This window comes from Mastigoproctus giganteus, chromosome 4 (assembly GCF_048544385.1).
Source record: "Mastigoproctus giganteus isolate SK-2022 chromosome 4, ASM4854438v1, whole genome shotgun sequence".
NCBI classification, from domain to species: Eukaryota; Metazoa; Arthropoda; class Arachnida; order Uropygi; family Thelyphonidae; genus Mastigoproctus; species Mastigoproctus giganteus.
Genome location: NC_143578.1, coordinates 192126150 through 192149201, shown reverse-complemented (window position 1 = coordinate 192149201; position 23052 = coordinate 192126150). Strand labels below are relative to the sequence as shown.

Below are 23052 nucleotides of genomic sequence, written 5' to 3'. Positions count from 1 at the left end.
TTACAATTAAAGAGCATAATGTACCAAGAATTAATTAGAAACTACAACACAGAGATTTTAAAAATTCAGCTATAAATTAATAGAACCAAGTAATTAATGAAATGCCACACACACACACATCTCAATAATTCTCTAGTCTATTAAAACTTTTAAAAAATCTTAAAACTTATTTAAATATCTATTAGAATTAGTCAGTGTGAACTTTAGTATTCTTTCAGTATGGCATTCCCTTTTGTTCTGCACAATCCAATATTTTTTAAAGTGGAAAAATATAGCTGTAAAAATTCTTTACAGCATTGTGTTTGCATACAAAGTGCACTGTGTGCCTACTCTTGGTTAATTTTTTGCAGATCTTTGTTTTCGACTTCATTTTATAGTTTACTTTATGTGAACATTCTAAGTAAGGCAGGATGCAAATAATTTTCTCCAGATAACAAGCCTGTTGATACTAAAGATTTGTTCTTATTATCCAGTATAATGTAAGAATAAAATTTATGAAAGGGTGTTCATTACACGGTAAATTCCATAGTATATTAAATGAGGAAACACTAACCCAAGGATGTTAGTAGAAATTTTAGTTTTATTCAGATATACTAGAATGTACAAAGCCCTTCTAGTTCTCAATTAACTTAAACTTTACACCACTTTGGAATTCTATAAGGAATTCTTTTTAAGTCAACTGGGACTGATAAATTAAGAAAATATATATATTTTTTAATATACAAAGTAAGTTAATTCAATATTTATAAATACAAAGGCTTTATACTAATTAAATAACTTTATAGTTGTGTCAGTTCGGTTCAATATCTTAATCAAAATGTATCTTCATCTGCATTAAGTCGTTTAAATAGTTAATTCTCTATATTAAAAAATATATATATTTTTAATTTTAGTCCTTTACACTTGGACTGAAAAAAGTCCAATTAGCATAAAGTCTTAAATCTATAAATAGTTACTTAATTTTTTATATTAAAAAGTATGTATTTTTATTTCAGAGTATTTTTTAAAGTAATGTATGTATTTTTTTTTTACTTCAAAGAATAAATTAAAGTACACCATTTTCAACTGTTTCTTGCCTTTAATCCTAAAAAAATAAACATTTTTTACAAATCAAATGTGAGCCCATTTTTTAAATTTTGTTCAATTTTTTTGATTTTGTTGTGTTCTCTAGAGAGTTCAGAGTCTATAATCAAAATAAGCAATAGGATTATACTATAGGCTAGATTCTAAAAAAAAAAAACAATTTGGTTAAGAGCACACAAATCATGCTAACAAAACATTACTGTAGGTATTCACAGTTATGATATGTTAATTTTTGGAAAGATTATGTTTATTTCATGAGATGGATATCATCATCACCACTGGGACAATGTTCAGCACTGTTTGACAATAAAACTACAAAATTAAAGAGTTTTCTGTTTTATTTTTCTCTGAAATAGAAAAATTCAGATTTTATTCTGATATAGAACACCCCGATGTAGTTATTTATTTGGTTTTTAGGAGCATTAGCAGCTAAGGCCATATTGCTCCGGGGATATGCGGTGGTCACCATATTTGGTGGTCACGGGCTCAAACCCCGGTCTAATCAAGAAGCGTGTGCTATGCACTGCTGCTCCTTGCCAGCCTGGCTACGGAGGTGCCCCCTGATTCAGTGATCATGGACTCTTGTCTTAACACTAAAGGAAAATCAGAAATCAGATCCCAACAAATGTGATTATTAGCCATTATGCAAAATGCATAATGTGCTACTGCCTTGAAAACTTTAACTAAATGTAAGTTGAACAAACCAAGAAATCAAGACCCAAGTATTGATCTAAATTGGAAACCTACTGCCATTCCTCACATAGCCATTTCAGACCTTAGTTGAATATAAAATGAGACACAACATCACACTGAGTTTTTGTCCATGTTTTTGAAGATATCAGATATTTGGGGTTAAATGTCTATTAATATATAATACCATCTCTAATATAAAAATGTTTATTTAAATTTTATAATGGAGTTAGTGGTCTGTTTCACTGGTTTTTGTTCTTTATGCAGATTTCTTTAGTCATCTGTTTTAGATTTATTTGGTTGTTCTTCCTCTCTATCCATCTATACTGATTTATAGTTACCTGAATTTGGTAATGGAAATTTGGAAGACATCAGAATGTGTATGTAAGAATGTCTGTTCATTGGGTAAGAATGTGTTTTGCATATCTCATCAATAACGAGGGCCTAATTCAATCCAAAACAGCTGTATAAGAGTGGCAGTAGGCTTCCATGGAGTCAACAGTCAGCGATTCATAACCTGTTATTTGATGTTCCTGATTTCATATTTGTTAGCGGGTTTCAATTTTTAACCTTTGTCCAATATATATTTACTTCATATCAGTCCATAATAGAACATTCAGTAAATAAAGTAAAAGTTAGGGAATTATATGTATGAATTAATGAAACTTTCAGTATAGTGTATTCACAGCAAAAATATACCTAGCTCCTTAACACAACTTGGCCTTAATGCTTCCTGCATATACACACTACTCAGACTTCCTCTACTCATCTACCTAGCTGGTGGGCTATCTGGTGAACAGCCTGCAAAACCATTTTAGATCTGTACCATCAAAATGCAAGGAATACTGGATCTCGCTATCATGTCTGAAAGACATCACTCACAACACATGGAGAAGATGGAGACTGCTGGATCCTTGCTCTGGAGATTAAATGTGGGTTCACAATTCTGGCTATTTTTGTTCTGGACTTTGTTTCAATATGCTATAGGAATATTAGCAATGGTGAAAAACATTTAAGAAGATGGTTAGTTTATTCTGAGAGCATAAATGCAGTGTTTTGCTTCTGCTGTAAGCTTTTTGATGGTTTAAGTAAGTAGTTTAGCAAAGAAGAGAATGAGTGATTGAAAACATCTGAATGAATAATTAAAATCACACAAAAATTCCCCTCATCACTTGAATTACTATAAAATGTAACTTGAAACTGAGTTGTGGCTTAACAAAAATAAAACTATAGACAAAGATATATACAAATAGCTATGAAAAAAGAAAGAAGTCATTGGAGAGGTGTGTTAGAAAGGTTAATAAGTATTACCATATATTTGGCCCAAAACAATTTAGCTTTTCGTGGCTCTTCAGATCATTTATTTATGCTGCATAACAGCAATTTTCTAGGCTTGTTGAACTGCTAGGCAAATATGATTTGGTCATGAGCGAACATCTATGTTGAATAACATCCGCTGAAACCCACATTCATTACTGTGGTAAAACAGTCCAAAATGAACTGAGTGATATTCTTGGATATTTTACGCTTAAAAATATACTAGAAAAAGCTAGGAAAGGGAAATATTTTAGTATAATTGTAGATTGTACTCCAGATGTTAAAATTAAAGAACATTTTCTTGCTTACCAACAAATCACTGATTCATCTGGAAAGGGAATTTATGAATCTATAGCACAAATTTTGGAAGATTTTCAATTAGATTTAACTAATTGCAGAGGTCAGCGGTATGATAATGGTGCCAATGTGAAAGGAGTACAAGCAAGAATTTTAAGTAGCTATTGGCAAGCATTTTTTATGCTATGCAGATGCCACTCTCTAAATTTAGTAATTGGGGACAGTGTCTCATGTTCAGTATTTTCAAAAAGGTTTCTTGGAGTTATTCAAAGAATTTGTGTTGTTTTCAGCTTCAGCTGTTAGATGGCAATTACTGAAAAAATATATTGAATGGCTAACTCCTAAACAACTATGTGATGCCAGGTGGGAATGTAAAATTGACTGCGTTAAGGCTATAAAAAATGAAGTTTTAGGAGTGAGAAATGCCTTAATTGAGTTAGCAGAAATGCCTTTTATTGAACCAGTAGTTGTTTCTGAAACAGCATCTCTAGTGGAAAAGGTTGAAGAGTTTAATTTTTTAGTAACACTTGGAACGAATTTTATTTAAAGTTAATTTGATAAGTAAATCGATGCAGAGCTCAGAATTGGAGTTAAGCACTACAGTTATGCAATTAGAAAACTGTACAGAATTTTTAAAGGAATATTAGCACTCAGATTATTGACAGCATTGAAATCAGCAAAAGAATTGGCAATAAAACTAGGAGTGGTCCCCGAGTTTAAGATATCCAGATGGGGGGGGGGGAGAAGATTTTTCTAGCAGTGAATCCCAAAAGAAAATTTTTACAACTGAATAAAAGGAAAAATATTCTCAAAATCATGTTTTTAATGTGATCATAGATCATGTAATCATGTCACTATCAGAATTATTCATGCAAATAAAAGAATATAATGACATTTGGGGATTTTTGTACAACCTTAAAAAAAAATGTAAGCCAAAATGATCTATTAAAAAGGTGTAATGCACCTTAAATTAAATTAAGTGATAAAAGAGTGTGATGTAAATGGTGAAGATTTGTGTCAGGAAATTGAGATGCTGATAAAGTACCTGATAAAGACGGGTATTTTGAAATTTATACATAACAATAAATTACAAGATATACTGCCAAATTTATGGATAGCATTGAGAGTTATGCTGACAATTCCACTAACTGTAGCAAATGGGAAAGGAGTTTTAGCAAATTAAAGCTAATTAAGACATATATGCGATCATCAACGTCACAGGCAAGATTAAATTCATTAGCGATACTATAGATTCAAAACGATGTGGCTGCAAATTTGGATTTTACTGATGCCATTAATAAATTTTCTGATATAAAATATCAAGGAAAGGAATGCACTAAAGGAATTTCGTTTGGCACTCGATAAAAATATGACATTTGGTGTTAATAACAAAACATTCTTCTTAAATTTTTGTTTTGTATTTTTAAATAGCTTTGATGTAACTTGTAATATAATGTAAAATCTATATTTATTCTAAATTAGCATCGATTAAGTACTGTCAAGTATCAGTCCGTCTCCAAATCCTTCCACTTCCAGATAGGTTACTGATTTGAAATTTGGTATATAGGTGATTGCCTACAATTTTATGTGCATCCCATTTCTTTCACATGAGCAGCTGAAATCTAATTATAGAAACTATTATTATTATTATATAAATTAAAGGCAAGTGTAACTGCTAGTATTTTGATAAATGTCCTTATAAAAAATTGACTCTTGTAAAATTTTTATTGTTAATATTTTAATTTGCCAATTAAAACAAATATTCTGGTTGGTTGTCTTTTTTTTTTTGTGTTTACATTTGTCTTTTTAACTTTTCTCTAAAAAATATTAACTCAATAAAAACACTTTAAATTTTTTCTATTTGGAAGGTGGAACAGGAATGCCTCCCTGCCCCGGGTGCCAATATAGCTCAGGCTGGCCCTGTTCCCAAGGGTCAGTTTTTATTTCCATTCTTTTCCTCTTGTATATTTATGGCCTTCTTCTACTAACTGGAAATTCTATACATGGTTTTTCCAATAATGGCACATTACCTTTGCCTTCCAGTTTGAGAAAACTTGCTCTGCACAAACATCTTCAACTTCTTGAATATCCATTGCTAACTATTGCTAACTAGTGGTATGCATGGCAAATATTTCAACAAAACTGTTTCAGAGAAGATGTAAAGATTTTTAAGCAAAGAAGTAGAGTCGAAGTAATTGCAAAAACTTCTCCCTCAGCTGCCTTTGCTGCTAGAAATTACATTACAGAACTGTTAAAAAAAAACAATAGAAATTTTGAAAATCAGTCACAAAATTTTTTTGTAAAATTTTACTGAACTCTCCCCCCCCCTCCCTCAATTTTACTGCTAAATAAAACCTACTGCAAAAGAAATCAGGTCAAAAGCTTGTTTAGTTTATGAATTATTCAGCTACTTGTGCCAAATATTTTGCCATAAATGTAAGAAACCATTGCTCAACAGTTCGGTTGTGGAACTGTTAAAAAAAATAACAGAAAATTTTTGTAAATTTGTCAAAAATTGGAAAATTTTACTGCAAATTGTTCTCTCTCTCTCTCTCTCTCAATTTTACTAATAAATAAACAAAACTGGTTCTCCAGTTTGGGGGTTGTGCGGGAGGCTGGTTCTCTCCCCATGTAAACTCATAAAGCTCAAAGAGGAAAACCGGACGGACAAAGGGATATGACTTGGACTGGAAAAAAGAAATGAAAAGGAATAACGGACATTTTAAATATTGCAACATGGAACATAAGAGGAAAATTAGGATATAAAGAAGTCTAACTACTTAAACATTTAAAATAGAAGTAAATATAGCAGTAATAACAGAAACAAAGAAAAAATTAAAAGGTACGAAAGATTATGATTCTTATATAATGGAAAGATTATACAGTGGAGTAGATCAAAAGGAAAGAGCTAGTGGAGGGGTAGCAATATTAATAGATCGGAAATGTAAAACCAAAATACAGAGCTCCAACATTTATAAATAATAGAATAATAACAGTAAGATTTAAATTAGACAGAGGTTATTTATGTATAATTGGAATTTATGCTCCAGAAGATGGAAAAGAGGAAGAAACAGATAGATTTTATTTAGAGTTACAAAAAGAACTAGATAAGAATATAAAAAAGGACCATCTAGTTATTTTGGGAGATTATAATGCTTGGGTAGGGAATAAGCCAATAAAAATATTATGGGATGTTATGGAGAAAATAAAGTAAATGGAAATGGATATAAATTAAGAGATTTTGCAACATTTAATAATTTAAAGATAACAAATACATTTTTTAGAAAATGTGATATACATAAATATACATGGTCGGCAAGAGGTACACAATCAATAATAGACTATGTAATAGTAAACCAAAAATTAGCAAAACAATGCCGAGATACTAGGGTGTTTAGAGGATATGATATTAATTCAGATCATTTTTTACTGGCTTCAAAAATAGAGTTATGGGCTAAATGGAAGAAGAGAAAAGCTATTAAACAGTGGAAGGAGGTGTTGGATTATAAAATATATCTACTTCAAGAAGAAAGTATACAAAATTTATATGAAAAAAGTATTAAAGATGAAATAAGAAAAACATCGGAGAGAGAACAAATAGAAGAATGGAATAATATATGAAATATAATTCAAAAGATAGCAAAAGAGACACTAGAACAATTCAGGAAAAACTATAAGAATAGGGGGGGGAGGTAAAGATATGGAATGAAGAAATAGCTAAAGCAATAAAAGATAAATATCTTAAATATATACAAAACAGGACAAGTGAGAATGAAGAAATATATAAACAACAATGCAATAAAACTAAAGATATAATATTAGGCCGACCGGGCTAGCCGAGTGGGTAAAGTACCTGCTCGGCAACCCAAAGGTCGCGGGTTCGATTCCCGCCTCGGGCTTGGATCAAAGTACTGCAAAAACCTTGGGAGGTGCAATATGGCCACAGAAGCCGATGCGCCAACAACTACCAAATCAAAAAAAAAAAAAAAAAAGATATAATAAGGAAGGCTAAAGCAGAGTCATGGGATAGATTTATAAGCACAATAGAACATGATGTTCATGGAAGACAAAATTTGGCATATAAAAGGATGAAACACTTGACTCGCACAGAGAAAGACACTTCAAGAATAAATATAATAAAGAAAGAACAATGGAAAAACCCAACATATCAAACAGAAGATATACAGTTAGTGACACAATTCAAATAACGAAGAAAGAATTGGAAAAGGCACTGAGAGTTACAAAAAATAGGAAAGCAGTAGGAATAGATGGTATAAATGCGGAACTGATCAAATATGGAGGAAGTTTTTTAAAAGTCAGGATACTAAATTTATTTAATAAATGTTGGGAACAATACAAAATACCAGAAGAATGGAAGACAGCAAAAATTATTTCAATATTTAAAAAAGGAAATAGAAATGATACAAAGAATTACAGAGGGATTAGCATACTAAATACAGTACATAAAATGTATAGCAAAATAATAAATAATAGAATTAAAATTATCTCTGATGAAATATTAATAGAAGAACAGGCAGGATTCAGAAAAGGAAGATCATGTACAGATAATATATTTATATTAAAACAAATAATAGAAAAATGAAAAGAGTTTAATTTATAAACGCATTTAGCATTTATAGATTATGAAAAAGCATTTGATCAAGTAAACAGATGAAAACTATGGGACATATTGAGTAATAAAGGATAACCAAAGCATCTTACAAAATACAGAGTTTATATCAAGGAACAAAAATAGTAATAGATACAGGTAATAAATTAACAGAAGAAAGTATAATAAATCAAGGAGTTAGACAGGGATGTAACTTGTCACCAACACTGTTTAACATATATATCGAGGATATGATATGTAAATGGAAAGAAGAAATTAATACAGGTATATATTTAAATACAAAGAATAGGATTAATACACTGTTATTTGCAGATGATCAAGTAATTATTCAAGATAGTGAAGATAATTTACAAAGAGCAGTATTTAAATAGAATCAAATAATAGAAGAATATAAAGTTAAAATATCAATGATGAAAACTAGAACAATGGCTTTTAAAGGGAAAAATACGGTGAGAACAAAAATAGTTATAGACAATAAAATATTAGAACAAGTAAAACATTTTAAATATCTAGGATGTGATATAACATATGATTTCAAAGAAGATATGAACCAGAAATTAGCGAAATTTCAAAATATATGTGGACCAATAAAAAGAACTCTGGCTAAGAAAACAAGGAAAGAAACACAATTGAAATTTTACAAAGTACTGGCAATACCAACACTTCTTTATGGTTCTGAAACATGGATACCGAAACAAAGAGACATTAATAGAATACAAGCTGCAGAAATGAAATTTTTAAGATATGTTAAAGGATGTACAAAATTAGATAAAATACCAAAATATTAAAGGAATTTAAAGGAAATTAAAGGAAAGAAATTAAAGATTTACTCAATTAATGGAAAAATTATAGAATATATAGACAAAGATGGAAAGAACATGTAGAAAGAATGGGAGATAATAGATTCCCTAAATTAGCTTATACATATAGAGCAAAAGGAAAAAGAGACAGAGGAAGACCAAAGAAAAGGTGGGCAGACATCGGAACAGGCGGATTGCCTAATCCATGAAGGAAGATAAGATAAATAAAACTCCAGGTCGTTCTCCAGTAGTGTGCAGAAAACTGTTTACTTCAATCCTTCAAAGCGGTCAAATCCTATCTTATTTCTAGCAGAATGGCACCTGTGTTTATTTTCAATAACAACCAGATTTCTATACAAGATTACATATCTTTATTGGGGAACAATCTGACTTCTAATCTCTTATAGCATAAGCACATCACAAATGTTGCTTTCACTGCATCAAAAAGAACTGTGTTTTCTTTATTGCGTGTGTGGTTCTATTTTTATTCTAAACAACTACTCAACACTATACAAATCTCATATTTGCCCTATCATATAATAATGTTCCCACATTTGGGGTGGTACACCAAAACCATTCTCAAGCTCCTAGTCTCCATACAAAAAAAAGGGGGTTAATCAATGATCCTTTCTTACAAACTCTCTCTGCTCTATCACATAGATATTAGGTTTCTGCTTCATGTGCTTCTACCTATATTTCTATGTTCAATTTTCTTCCAAACTGGAATCTGTAAATTCAATGCTCATTTCCAAACACATTGCTCAAGTGTTTAATATCCATTTTAAGTCCAAATTCACAGAAATAATTTTTCTCTTTCTCATTTTTTTGCTTTTACTTCTGTTCTTTGGAATAACCATCCCATATGTATTTTAAAAAATTACAACCTTAATGTCAACAAGTACCTTCTGTCGTCTCAGTCTTCAATCCCTATATGGTACTAAAGTACTACAGGTTTTAATGCATTGTGTCATTTAAAAAAAAAAAAATTTAATCAAAGTGCCACTTTTGTGATATGCATTTCTAAAAGGACTGAAAAAGAAAATGCAAAAAAGATGGCAGATAGTGTCACTCGATAAAAATAGGAATGGGCAAGGGTTAACTTTCTTTATTCATAATGAAATATGACAAGTGATGATTTCGTTACATTCCAATTCATTTTTATATAGCTTTAGGAACTCTACAGTGATCCTCATTACATCACACTATCTTTAACAAAAGTAAACATAACAACGCACACAAATATAAATCAACGGGTATACTCAATATCACAAAAACTAATTAACTGCTTGTCTATTTCACAAGTCAACTGGAGGGGCAAAACAATCATTTTGAGTATGTCGCTTGCCACTATCAATTTTCATTTACTTGCAGTTGGTAACTGGATTTCAGTGGGAAATCAACAAGGTCAAATATCAGTGCAGTTATACATGACAGATTTATCAATATTAATATTGAGTCCAAACTTAAAACAATGAGCTTTAACCTTTGAATGAGAAAGATTGAGTTTAATATTTTTAATTCAGCTTCTTCACTGTTCAAAGACATGGAGCAGATTTTTAAAATCAGCATAAGAAATCAAAACAAGGTCTTAAATAGTAAGAATCAAAGATGTGAACAGAAGACTAGAGATTGTTGAAGTAGAATTTATTGGCGCAAGGGCTGCTATGGCCACTTAAAATTGTTGGTCAATATATGAATTGTTCTAGAAGTGACTGTATAGGTTTATCATTTTTAGATATTTAAACAGCTCTGATAGATTGGCATCATCTCCAAGTATATGAGCTAGTTGCAAGGGTTTTTGTGAATTGATTAAAGATCTGAAACATTCAATTCTAGCTGAATCACAGTGTGCACATTCAATAATAATATGTTTTACTGTAAGAATGGAACTGCAATGCGAGCAGAGAGGAGGCTCTTCTCCTAGCAGTAAAAAAAAGATGCGTTAGGTGCGTATGGCCAATTCGTACTCTTGCAAGCATGACCTCTTCGTGCCTGGTTAATCAGGAACTAGATCTCCATAGCTGTGGGTTTTGTTTTATTTCAAGAAGTTTGTTTAATATCTGATTATGCCACTTTTCAGACCACAACCTCTGTACATATCCTCCATATGATTGGCTTGTAATCAGAAAAAGGAACTGGGATGGGATCGAAGCAAGCAGGGTGTTTTGCTGCTTCGTCTGCACACTCGTTTCCTGGAATTCCAATGTGACTGGGTATCCGGCAGAACGTGACAGTCAGCTTATTTTTATTGAGGTAACATAACTGTGATCTGATTTGTGAGAGAAGTGGGTGGGAATTTTGTGGTTTTTCCTGTAGGGCATTCATTGCACTTAAAGAGTGTGTATATTATGACCTGGGTATTTAGAAGATCATTAAGGAGATTTAGAGCCATTTTGATTGCATATAATTCGGCAGTAAATACACTGCATTCACATGGTAATTGTACAGAAAGAGTGGATGTAGGACTGATTACTGCAGCTCCCACGGATATATCGGTTTTGGATCCGTCTGTGTATATCTGAAGACTGTGAGCATTGGTCAATGCATGATCCGCATGTAACTGTCTAAGATTGTGATTTGATAGGGAATGTTTTCCCCACTGTAGAAAATAGTTATCGCAAAGAGGTATATACATTGCCCATGGTGCTTGTACTACATCTGCAGCTTGAGAGATGTTTCCCAGAGAGATGTTCCAATGTTTGGTTAGCTCTTGTAGCCAGATACCAGCAGGTTTGTTTTCATTGGGTTTATTTTTATACATTTTTTCCCACTGAGGTTCAAACATATATGTCCAGATGGGGTGAGAAGGGAGGCTATGTAATTTGGCTGCATAGTTAAGGAGCAATACTTTTCTCCTAAGATGTAGTGGAGGTTCATTGGCATCTATATACAAATTTTGCTCTTATAGCAATCCTGAGAGCACTATGCTGGACTGGACTGAGCCGGGCTAGTACTGTCTTGCGTGCAGAGTCATAAACTGGGGCTCCATAGTCTAGACGAGATCTTATTAACGAGCGTAAGAGTGTGAAGCGATCAGCTCCCCATGTCACAGAAGAGATAACTTTGAGAATATTCATCTTTCTCATGCACTGAGTTCTCATTTGCATTATATGTGCCTGAAAGGTAAGTTTAGTGTCCAGTACTAAACCCCCAAGAACCGGATATTGTTGCAAAGTGGTATTGGTTGGGCTCCTAACATTAGCTCAGGATCTGGATGAAGTTGTCGCTTTTTAGTTGTCGCTTAAAGTGAATAGCAGTTGTTTTTGTTCTGGAGAGGCGATAGCCACTGTGGGATGCCCATGACTCTATTTTGTTTATTGAGAGTTGCAGTTGGCGTTCAATGGAGCGCACATTTAGTGAATGGCAGGATATTGTAAGGGTCGTCTGCATATAGATAAGTGCCGACACTAAGCGGAATATTATCTGTTGCATTGTTCAGCCTAACTGCAAAGAGCGTTGCACTAAGAACTGATCCTTGTGCGACTCCTTCTTCCTGAACAACTTTTTGGGACAGTGTATTGCAGTAACGCACCTGAAATGTTCTATTTTGGAGAAAGCTCTGTATGATTAGTGGTAGCTGTCCTGTGGCATAGAGATTTTGAAGAATGCCATAGCGCCAGGTTGTAGCAAAGGCTTTTTCAATGTCCAGGCAGACCATGACGAGATGTTCTCTACGGATAAAAGCATTCCATATGTTGGATTCTGACTTGTTCATAAGGTCTAGAGTTGATCGATTTTTCCTAAAGCCGTACTGATTCTTGTCCATTACCGAATAAGATTCTAGAAACCAGACTAATCGAGCATGAATCATTTTTTCCATTACCTTACCAAGGCAACTGTTGAGACATATTGGTCGATAGTTTTGTGGATCTGACTGATCCTTTCCAGGTTTAGGAAAGGCTAGGACTATTGAGTGGCACCAAGAACAAGGGAAGTAACCTTCTGAGAATAGCCGGTTGAAATATGCCAGTAGTGAATTCAGAGCGTGATTGTTTAGATGTTTAAGCATCATGTAGTATATCCCATCAGGCCCTGGTGCAGTATTCGCTGACCGGTTTAGGGAGCTCTCTAGTTCCAGTAATGTAAAAGGTCGGTTATATGAAAGGCTAGGAAATGGTTTAGGAAAGGCTAGGACTATTGAGTGGCACCAAGAACAAGGGAAGTAACCTTCTGAGAATAGCCGGTTGAAATATGCCAGTAGTGAATTCAGAGCATGATTGTTTAGATGTTTAAGCATCATGTAGTATATCCCATCAGGCCCTGGTGCAGTATTCGCTGACCGGTTTAGGGAGCTCTCTAGTTCCAGTAATGTAAAAGGTCGGTTATATGAGAGAGATGCCGTTGTATGGAAGTTCAGTTTATACTTTTCTGCGTTGGCCTTATGCTGTTTGAAGGCAGGTTCATATGCTGATGTGGCTGATATTTGAGAAAAGCATTCTGCCAGGCCATTTGAAATATCCACTGAAGAAGAAAACTCTTTACCCTTCCAGCTTAGAATAGGCGTTAGTTCTGGGAGGTATTTTCCATTTAGTTTCTTTATTTTATTCCATATTTTTATACTTTCAGTATTTTTAGTGATGGTAGAAGCAAACCGGATCCAAGAGTTTTTTTTTTTGCTTTTTTCTGCACGTAACATACCTTGGCTTTGAGTTTCTTAAAATTAATTAGGTTGTCGGTTGTTGGGTGCTTGCAAAAAAGATTCCATGCCTTAATCCGTTCTTTTTTAGCATCACGGCAATCACCATTCCACCAAATATTGGCATATCTATGTGGACCGATTGTAACTTTGGGTATGGCACTGGTTGCAGCTGTTATTATCTGTGTAGTAATATGATCGGCAACATCATCAACAGGCTGGTTTTTAACAACTTGATCATCAAAGGAAATTGCATTGGTGAACGTGTTCCAATCTGCTTTGGAGAATTTCCATTTTGTGGGACTGATTATATGTGAGGTTCTGTTTGTTTGCAATTTGCAAATAATCGGGTAATGGTCGCTGTTCAGTGGGTTATTTGAGACTGACCACTGAATGATTGGGAACAATTTTGGGGAACATATTGATAGGTCTATGGCAGTAGATACTCCGGTGGGAAAGTGGATATAGGTGTCAGCACCAGTATTTAATAATGTGAGATTCTGGTTATCAATAACTGTTTCAATGAGTTTTCCTCTTTTGTCTATCTGGGGAGATCCCCACATAGGGTGGTGCCCATTGAATCTCCTAGCAGAATAAAAGGAGATGGAAACTGCTTTATAAGTTCCTCCAGCTCTTTCACATTGAATTCTTTGTTTGGGGAAAGGTACAGTGAGATTACGGTTAACATAACACTCAGATCAATTCGTACTGCTACAGCCTCTAATGTGGTCTGCAGCAGGATCTGTTTTGTAGGAACCTTGTTGTCGACAATTATGGCTACGCCGCCTCTTGTTGAATTAGTATTGTTTCTGTCCTGTTGATAGATACTATAATTTTTGATCACTGGAGTCACTTGTGGGGTTAGATTGGTTTCTTGCAGGCATAGGATAACTGGACTATTTTGTTTGATTAATTCATAAATATCAAAAATATTGCTTTGTAGACCTCTATAATTCCGTTGTATAATGTTGTGCATTATTTAATTTTAGAAATTGTTCTGTCTGTTTTTTATATCCTGCCTGTTTGCCTCGATCTAGTTTCATCTTTTCTTTTTTTGTCCAATTTCCATATCATCTTCTGCATGTAGATCTAGTATTGGTTCATTCTGTAGGTTACCAGAATCAATATCCATATTTGCTGAGCATGGTTGGTTTAAACTGTTTGGCGGTGATTTTTTTGATTTTGCAGTTTCTGGTAGGGTATCAGAAGCGGTTGGTGGAACTGTTAGCGGGGTATTGCTAGCAGAAGTTACTTTACATTGTTCTGTAGGTGACTGCTGTGGGGATGATAGCACTGATCGAGCCCAATCAGCAATTGAAATGGATAGTGGTACTGTTACTGCCGTTTGTGTTGCTGTTGACTGGTATTTTTGGTTGCTGCAGCATATGTAATTTTTGGCATATCGAGCATAACTTGCTTTCTAGCTTCCTAATAGGTGACCTTTTGTTCGACTTTGTACTTCTGAATCTTTTTGCCTACTCTCCAGAGTTTGCAATTTTTTGAATACGCTGGATGCTGGCCTTTGCAATTTGGGCATTGTGGCTTTTCTGCAGTGCAGTGCAGTGCAGTCAGTTTGTGCATGATCTTTGGAGCCGCAGTTCGAGCAAGTAGTGTCCCCTCGACATACTGTTTGCGAGTGTCCAAATTTTTGACACTTAAAACATCTGATTGGGTTGGGAATGTAAGGACATACTCGGCAATTTAGGTATCCGGCTTTCACACATGATGGTAAGGTAGGTGTATCGAACGTTAGAATGTTTCTAGTTGGAACAAGTTCACCAACCTTTTTAATCATTATTCGTTTTGCCTGGACGATTTTTTGCTCTTTTAGTTCTTCGACTATCTCATTTTCAGTGACATTCATCAAGTCCCACTCAGCTATTACTCCTTTTGAACTATTTAGTGTAGCATGAGGGGTGACCTGTATAGGAATTCATCCAAAATTTGATAATTTTAGTAGAGCCTGAGAATGCTGATATTTTGCTGTTTCGATTAGTAGATCTCTGGATCGAAGTCTTTTCACCATTTTCGGTGAATCAGCCATGCTTTCTAAACATTTCTGAATTAGAAATGGTGAAAGAGCACTCATAAGCTTGGATGAGAAAGAATGGAATATAAGGAATGATGGGAATTCTCATTTCTACATTGTCTTTTGGTTTGTGATACATCATGTTTGGTTTCAATCAGGTCATGAATTGAGCGTTTAGGCTCAAGTGCGGGATGTCAAAATCCATGACTGCTCCTTTTGGCCCTGGAGGATAACTTTTCCCCCAGGTTACCGGCCCCGTCACGTGGTGGCAGGAGCGGTGCCACCAGTGACCAAGCGATCAGAGGTTAGTGGTTAGTGAGTTATATAAATTAGTTCAATATACAAGAAGAAAGGTACCTTTCCTTTCTTTATTGAAGAGCTTGCTTCTTTATTCAGAAGAGCAGAAATGAAAAAATTTTGCAAATAAAGACTTAAATTCTCAGTAATCTGCTGATTCTGGAGAAGTCGCTTTGAAGTTCACTTTTTAAATTCGCTTTAATCACTCGCTTAGCACTCGGGGGCCAAGACTAGAGAGAATACCAACTTGAGGAATTTCTGTAGAAGCCACTCTAGTTAGAACCTGATTACCATGCAAAAGAATCAGTGTGCGATTCAAACGAGAAGAGTGGTTAAAACACAAAATATAAAATGTCCCATTTAATTCAGAAGAAGCAGCAGTCCAACAGAGAGCAAATAATGAAAGAATTTACAATATCAAAGGCAGATGCAAGGTCAAGAAGTAGTAAATCCAATTACCCATTTCAGATTAAAAGTATTAGAAGCAAGCAAAGAGGTTTCAAGCAGGTTGCTCACTGTGCAAAATTTTGGGAAAGAATTTACTTAGCAGAGGAACAGTGCTTTATGGAAAAATCTGAGTAGGGAGGAGGAAATTGTGATTGGTCTGAAGCGTTAAGCAGATAGGAATTTTTAAGTTCAGCAAAAGGCAGACATAAGATGGTCAATGATATACACACTAAAGAACTTAATGAATGAGATCATGACCAACAACATTAGACAAAGAAAGATCATTTATTATGGGTTTTTTTTTTTTTTTTTTCGTCTGCAGAAAAAGCAACAGTGCATATGGGAAGTTGAAAAGAAGGATTTAAAGGGAACTGGAACAATTAGACTGCTATCAATCAAGTAACAATAGTCTTCTCCTATGGTGAAGCGTTACTTATTCAAGCTAGTGCAATATCATGTAACTTGTGAAGGTAATTCACAATATGAGATATACTTAAATGATGCCAATTTGTAACTACTTAAGTAGTTGGCTATGTACAGAAATGATGCTATTGCACTAACTTGACGCAATTAATTATTCAGGCTATGAATATGTTAACTGAAAAGTTTCTGTTCACATTCACCACAGTTCTATTGCTATTAACAAAACAATGGGATTTACAGTGCAGATGAAGCAGTGAAGAAGAATGTCTTGAGGCACAAAAAACACCTATTATAAGAACCATGTTCTAGAGACTGAACTCTGAAGTGAAAACAGTTATAGGAACTTCATTACAGGGCAAATAGATATCTTTTTAGCAATGAATATTCTTCTACTCACATGGCAACCATTGAATTTAAACTTTAAGAGGTTCTTTCTCAGGCAAATGAGAAAGAAATCCCCCTTGTCTGCCACTGTTGTTAATGCAGGAATGCATTAACAGCAGTGGCAGATAAGGGGGAAATGTCTTTGTTAGCAAATTTAGATGGAGTTCTTGGGATGATTTTTTTAGATTTTAACAAAAAAAATTAGGTGTTAATAAAATAACCTTTTAGTAAAATGATATTACACACATACCTCCAAACAAATATACAAAGAAGAGGAGTGTAATAGGCATTATTATAATTAAGGACTACTTATCTTCATTAAATTTTGTCTCTGTTAATATTTTCCACTAATTTTTGTTTACTGTCCAATAATACACCTCTGGTTCTCCGATCGGTTACAAAGTTCTTATTTCAGTGGAATGCAGACATTGGGAAAGTTCCTCCTTATACTTCTTAATAGAATTATGCGGCCCCAATTACCATGGTAAATCCCTGCGGTAAATTATGTGGCCACAATTACCATGGTAAATCCCTGCAAGTGCTAGTCAAAAGGTAATGCTGCGAAATAGTGTGGCATGGTGACCCTGCAGTTGCCTCTCTGCAGCCACTTATTGTTGAAGCTGACCAAGCAAAAATGCCAACGAGCAACATGTAATCGCCTTTTCACACAAACCTCAATAAACCAAACATCTTTTTGATAATTTAAAGAAAACTGAATGACGGAGGTGAGTAATATAAACTTGCATTTGTAATGTTAATAAAATCAGTATTTTTATTATTTTTGTCAATATTTCTTAAATACTGATAAATCAGTATTTAAGAAATAAACCAACAATTTATTTGATGATCAGTAAACTACTTATGATATAATTGATTCTGTTAATGAAAGCAATGATCACTAAAATGTAACAAAAGCAATAACTAATAATTAAATTAATAGAAATTTTGTTTCTACCAAACGATTCCTGAGATAATGAGCTCACAGATTCTACTGACTGGACAGGAAGAGACAATACTGGTTGATAGATAATTCGTGACATCTGTAAGGACCTGTTAAATTTTAAAAAAATAATAATAATGAAAATAAAAATACTGACTAAATGCACATGATAAATGATGTTAAAGAGCAAAACATGAAAAATATAATAAAAATATATACTCAAAAGAAGCTGTATGCAAAACAGAAGCAGCTATAAAGGTATCAAGAAAGTATCTCTGATGTCAGCACCACCAAGTATAGGCTTTGATAGTAGAGGCTAAAAATGGAGGTAGCTTTGAAATTGTCTAGTCAGCAAAGTTTCAGCTTTGGTTTCCACTTAACCGCTATGACTCAAGTCAAATGTAACCAAACATCAGGTGGAGTGGTGTTCTTCTTGTTAGACTGTAATATATAAGTTGGAATATGCAGTGGATTCCGATTATTTGGGACAGATTGGGATTAGTGCACTTTGGCCCAATTAAGCGGCTGCCTCAATTATGTGAAGTTTCACGTAGTTAAAAATACAGTGGACCTACGTCACAATGGACTCTCCATAATAAAATACCATTCACCATACGATATGGAGTAAGTGCCGGTCATTGTGATGACGTTTGTGAATTGAATTTTAATTCTATTAAAGGGCAATTTTAATAAGAAAAAATAGGAGGAATATTATCCACAGGCTATAAAAGTAAAGATATATTAAGCACAAATTTACACTTTATTACCTTATCAATTAACAAAATTAAATGATATGTGAAAATCAGAAGAATATTTTCCACAGGTTAGCAAAAAATAAAAATAAATTTATGCTTACATACATTTCTTAATTAATACTGCAACATGTACATACTAACTAATTGATATTTCTGTTCACTGTTTTTTTTTTATTGTAAAATTTAAAACAATAAAAAAGATAAGCAATCAATAACAGAGAACACAGCACACACAAATTGCAACAATCACGATATGTGCAAGTGATACGTAAATTTGATACGGAGTATCCAATTTACGAAGCTTAAAATATATGAATGAAGAGAAGATTCTGAAAATTAATTTTTTTTATATATATATATCTTTAATTGAAGATTTGAGTGTAGGGGGAAACACATTTCACCATAATAAAGTAAAAACTCATAGAAGTCCAGCTATTGGTATTATCGCAAATGCAATAAGATTGAGTTTACTACAAGTTCATAATAGACTGCACTAACAGAAAAGCACAATAAACAGGAAATTGCATATTGTTTTATGGTTGTGACCTCCAGAAATCCGACTAGACCAAGACTCCGGTCAGAGACCATTGCAGGGTAATCTTGAGTCTCCTGCCCCGATTAAATTGCGTGTTGTCCCAATTAAGCGAAGAAAACTCTGGATTTTTTCTCGATTAGGTTCTGTTCTTTAAGATTTGTCCCAAATAAATGAATCGATTAATCGATGGCCCAAATAATCAGAATCCACTGTAAATTAATTTAATTTTTTGGCAATCTACAATAATCTGTTGCAAAGCAATATAATTTAATCCTACACACAAGTCTACAATAAGCTGATTTGACATGTAATGATGTAATTTTCCTATCTTATGCTGTTGATGTAGCTGGCTGTAAATGCCAGCATACTAAGGGAATGTGTGCAAGAATCAAAGTATAAAACATCATTCACACAGCTTGGTTAGAATGCAGAACATTTGCAACGAAGTAGCTTGATGAATGCTTTGTTAAACATTGAATTTTAGGCCTTCGCAATGATGAGACAAGTGCAGAATTATATGATTATAATCATCTTATTAATATAGTTTAATTGTAAAAAGATGACTTTTTTGGTAACAATTGGTAATGATTTTTTAAACTAGAGTTCTGGAACTAGGTAATGAGATGAGTTCTCTTACCAAAATGTGAAAATCATGAAGTTGAAAAATGTGGATTCCTGGTGTGCAAGGCCACTGCAAAAGGTATAGCCATGCCACCCATGTGTATGGATTTAGATTGCAACCACTTGTTAAAATTGTTAAAAAAAAAAAAATATATATATATATATATATATATATATATGTGTGTGTGTGTGTGTGTGTGCGCGCGTGTTCAAAAACATCTTGAAATGATCTTAACACATCACAAAATTTGTAGGAATATGTAACCTAGGCAATTTACAAAAAGTCTTTATCTGAAGCCTGCTAAACAGGGCCCCTCCCCCCCGCCCGTGTAAATTTCCTTTCAGCAACTAATATCATACACTATCATATGTGCCACTTTTAAACTTCCTTCCCTGTCAGGATCATCATTTATAAAAATCTCAACACTTTTGTTCTTAATTAAAGTTGGTTGCATAGGTATTTCTTCCAAACTGTATTGCTCATTAGCTGTTTGTAAATCCAGTTGTATTAAATGAGTCTTCATTGCTCATTTCTTGATTGTGTGAGGAAAACAATTCATTGTTTCCCTCTTGTCTCTTCCCTTAAAGTTACTAGCTAAGTAAGCTATTCCTTGATGAACCATGGAAAATTTGTTGACTCCTAAAATGGCACCATAGCTGTCCATCATTTTTTTTCACACATTCTGGTCATATTTTGTGCCAAACACCATTCATACATGAAGATTCCATCTTCTCCCACATGTCTGAAATACCTTTTGACATTCATTATGCTGAATGCTTTCCAAAACTTCTGCATATCTTTTCTATCAGCAGCATTTAGTAGCTGTTTGTACGTCAGAGGTAATAACTTTTAAAAGCTGAAATTACTCACTGATCCATTGGCTGGATCAATTGTGTTGCATTAGGAGGCAAAAACACAAACTTAAGTTTTCAGATAAATCATCAAGGCAAACTGGGTGACCAAGAGCAGTCTAACAGAATTAATGTCTTAAAGTCTAAGTTCTTGTTAAATTGAATCTCCAGACCAACATAATCTTTGAACTTTTCCAGTCTGAATATTCCCTTAGACTAGAGAAGTGCTAATGTCTCTTCAATCCACAAAGGTGTCAAAGAAAAGGTGTAATTATAGGCCACTGAAGTTCACCTTCTGTGGTAGGGAAGATCAGAGTCTATGGTTAAGGATACAATTCAGGACCAAAGAATGGTATTTTAATCAGATCCTATCATGGCTTCATTAAACATTAGTCATGTCATCTGGTAAATTACTATGATGTAGTCATTAAGCAGTTGGATATAGGTAACAGATTTGACAATACATCTAGACTTCAGTAAAGCTTTTTAAACGGAAAGCTACTACATAAACTGGAAAAGGCTGGAGTTACTTGATTGCAGACTGACTAAAAGATAGGAGACAGAGGATTGTCATAAATGATCAATCTTCATGGTGGACTAGCATAATTGGTGGGGTCCCTCAGGAATCAGTGTTGAGTCAGCTCCTGTTTCTAATTTTCATAAATGACATTGATGAAGGTAAGATGTAAAAGTTTGCTGATGAAATTAGGGGGAGAAGGGTGGTTAACAACACAAGCCAAACTATGTTGTTTCAAAAAGGCTTGGGCTGGTTACGCATATGGTTCAAAAACTGGCAACTAAAGTTCAATGCTTCTACCTGTATGGGTTAGGCATTTGAAGCACAAAAATTCTGGAGTGATGTATATAAGCTAAGGGAAGAGTAGCTCCTCTGACATGAAGTTTTCCATGCAATATAAACAGTGGCTGGGAAGGCTGGTTAGTTGGTGTTTAATGGTGCATTGGCAACTAAGGCCATAATGCACCAAGGCAAGCTGGGAAGGCATATGTCCTGTCTATGATTTATAGGGTCTTTGCTAGTAGGGAGAAGGAAGTCATTATTCCTACTTACAATGGTAAGTCCACATTTGGAATAATGTATTCAGGTCTGGTGATCACACCTAAAAAAAAAAAAAAAAAGGCAGAACTTCTGGAGAAGGTGTAGAAAGGGCAACAAGGTTTGTGATGAGTGCAAAGCAATGTGTATATGAAGAATGACTTAGAAGATATGGACTGCAAAATGTGACAACCAGATATCCAAGGGAGAACTCTAAAGTGTATAAGGCACTGAAAGGAGTGAGTAAAATGAATTAGGAAGGTGTGTTCTCCCTTACAGGTAAGAGATAAACCAGGAGACACAAATATAAAATTTCAGAGAATAACAGACACTTCAACCTCATAAAGTCAACGTATGTGCAACAGATTGCCGAACATTTGAATAGGTTGTCGTCTATTGGAATAAGCTGCCTCCTAACAGGAACGCAGTGAGTCCAACTTTAAAGCAGAATTGAATGATTACCATGTAGGAATGGGAATAGTATGAATATTCTGTTTTATTGGAATTATTATTATTATTTATTTATTTATTTTGGCAGATGCAGAACAAGTTTACTGCCTTACATCATTCAGCCTTGCCAATACTGAATATTAATACCAATCACAAATAAAGACAACAAATTAATTAATGCTGTTAATATGGTTGTAGGTAAAGCAGGGACACGCATTTAAATTTGTGTTTATTTATAAATAAACACAAATATGCTATTCTACTTGTTATTTCTTTTCGGGGAAGCAATTACAATATGGTCATTAACTGAAGGACTGTGGTATACACATTATTTATGAACAGCTAGATTAGATTGGGGTTTTATGTTGACAAAATGACTGAGGTTATAATGCACTAGGCAAAGTCATAATTTCAAAAAGAAACAAAGATTTTGGTCATAACATTTTAAATAGATTACCTCATCAAAAAATTGTGTGTAGAATGAAATAAAAGGAAGCATTAAAGTAAAAATAAATTGTCTTATTTTATATAAATGTATAGAGATTAATAATTTGTAAAAAAATTTAACTGCTCACAGATGGTCACTATCATAAAATCTGACCTGAATGTATAAACTGAGTTTGATGGTTAAAAGCAGTAAAGTGAGCATTTCTAAAATGGGCATGTTCAGTTAAAACATGCTAAATGGATAAAACAATGTCACATTGCTCGCATATGGGAGGGTCATCAGCTCTCAGCAGAAAGGAATGTGTCAGATGACACATTCCTTTATGTGAGCCAAGCAAGAAAAACTTCTTGTTTACAATCACTGT

General features: G+C 33.9%; 1 protein-coding gene across 1 annotated transcript in view; it reads right to left on the bottom strand.

Annotated features, from left to right (window-relative positions):
• Positions 1–23052, bottom strand: part of Ge-1 (Enhancer of mRNA-decapping protein 4 homolog Ge-1) — a 527075-nt gene that overhangs the window by 276930 nt on the left and 227093 nt on the right. Inside the window, exon 14 of the mRNA XM_090372439.1 lies at positions 17989–18083. Coding sequence (XP_090228565.1) covers positions 17989–18083 — 95 coding nt within the window. The remainder of the gene's footprint in view (positions 1–17988; positions 18084–23052) is intronic.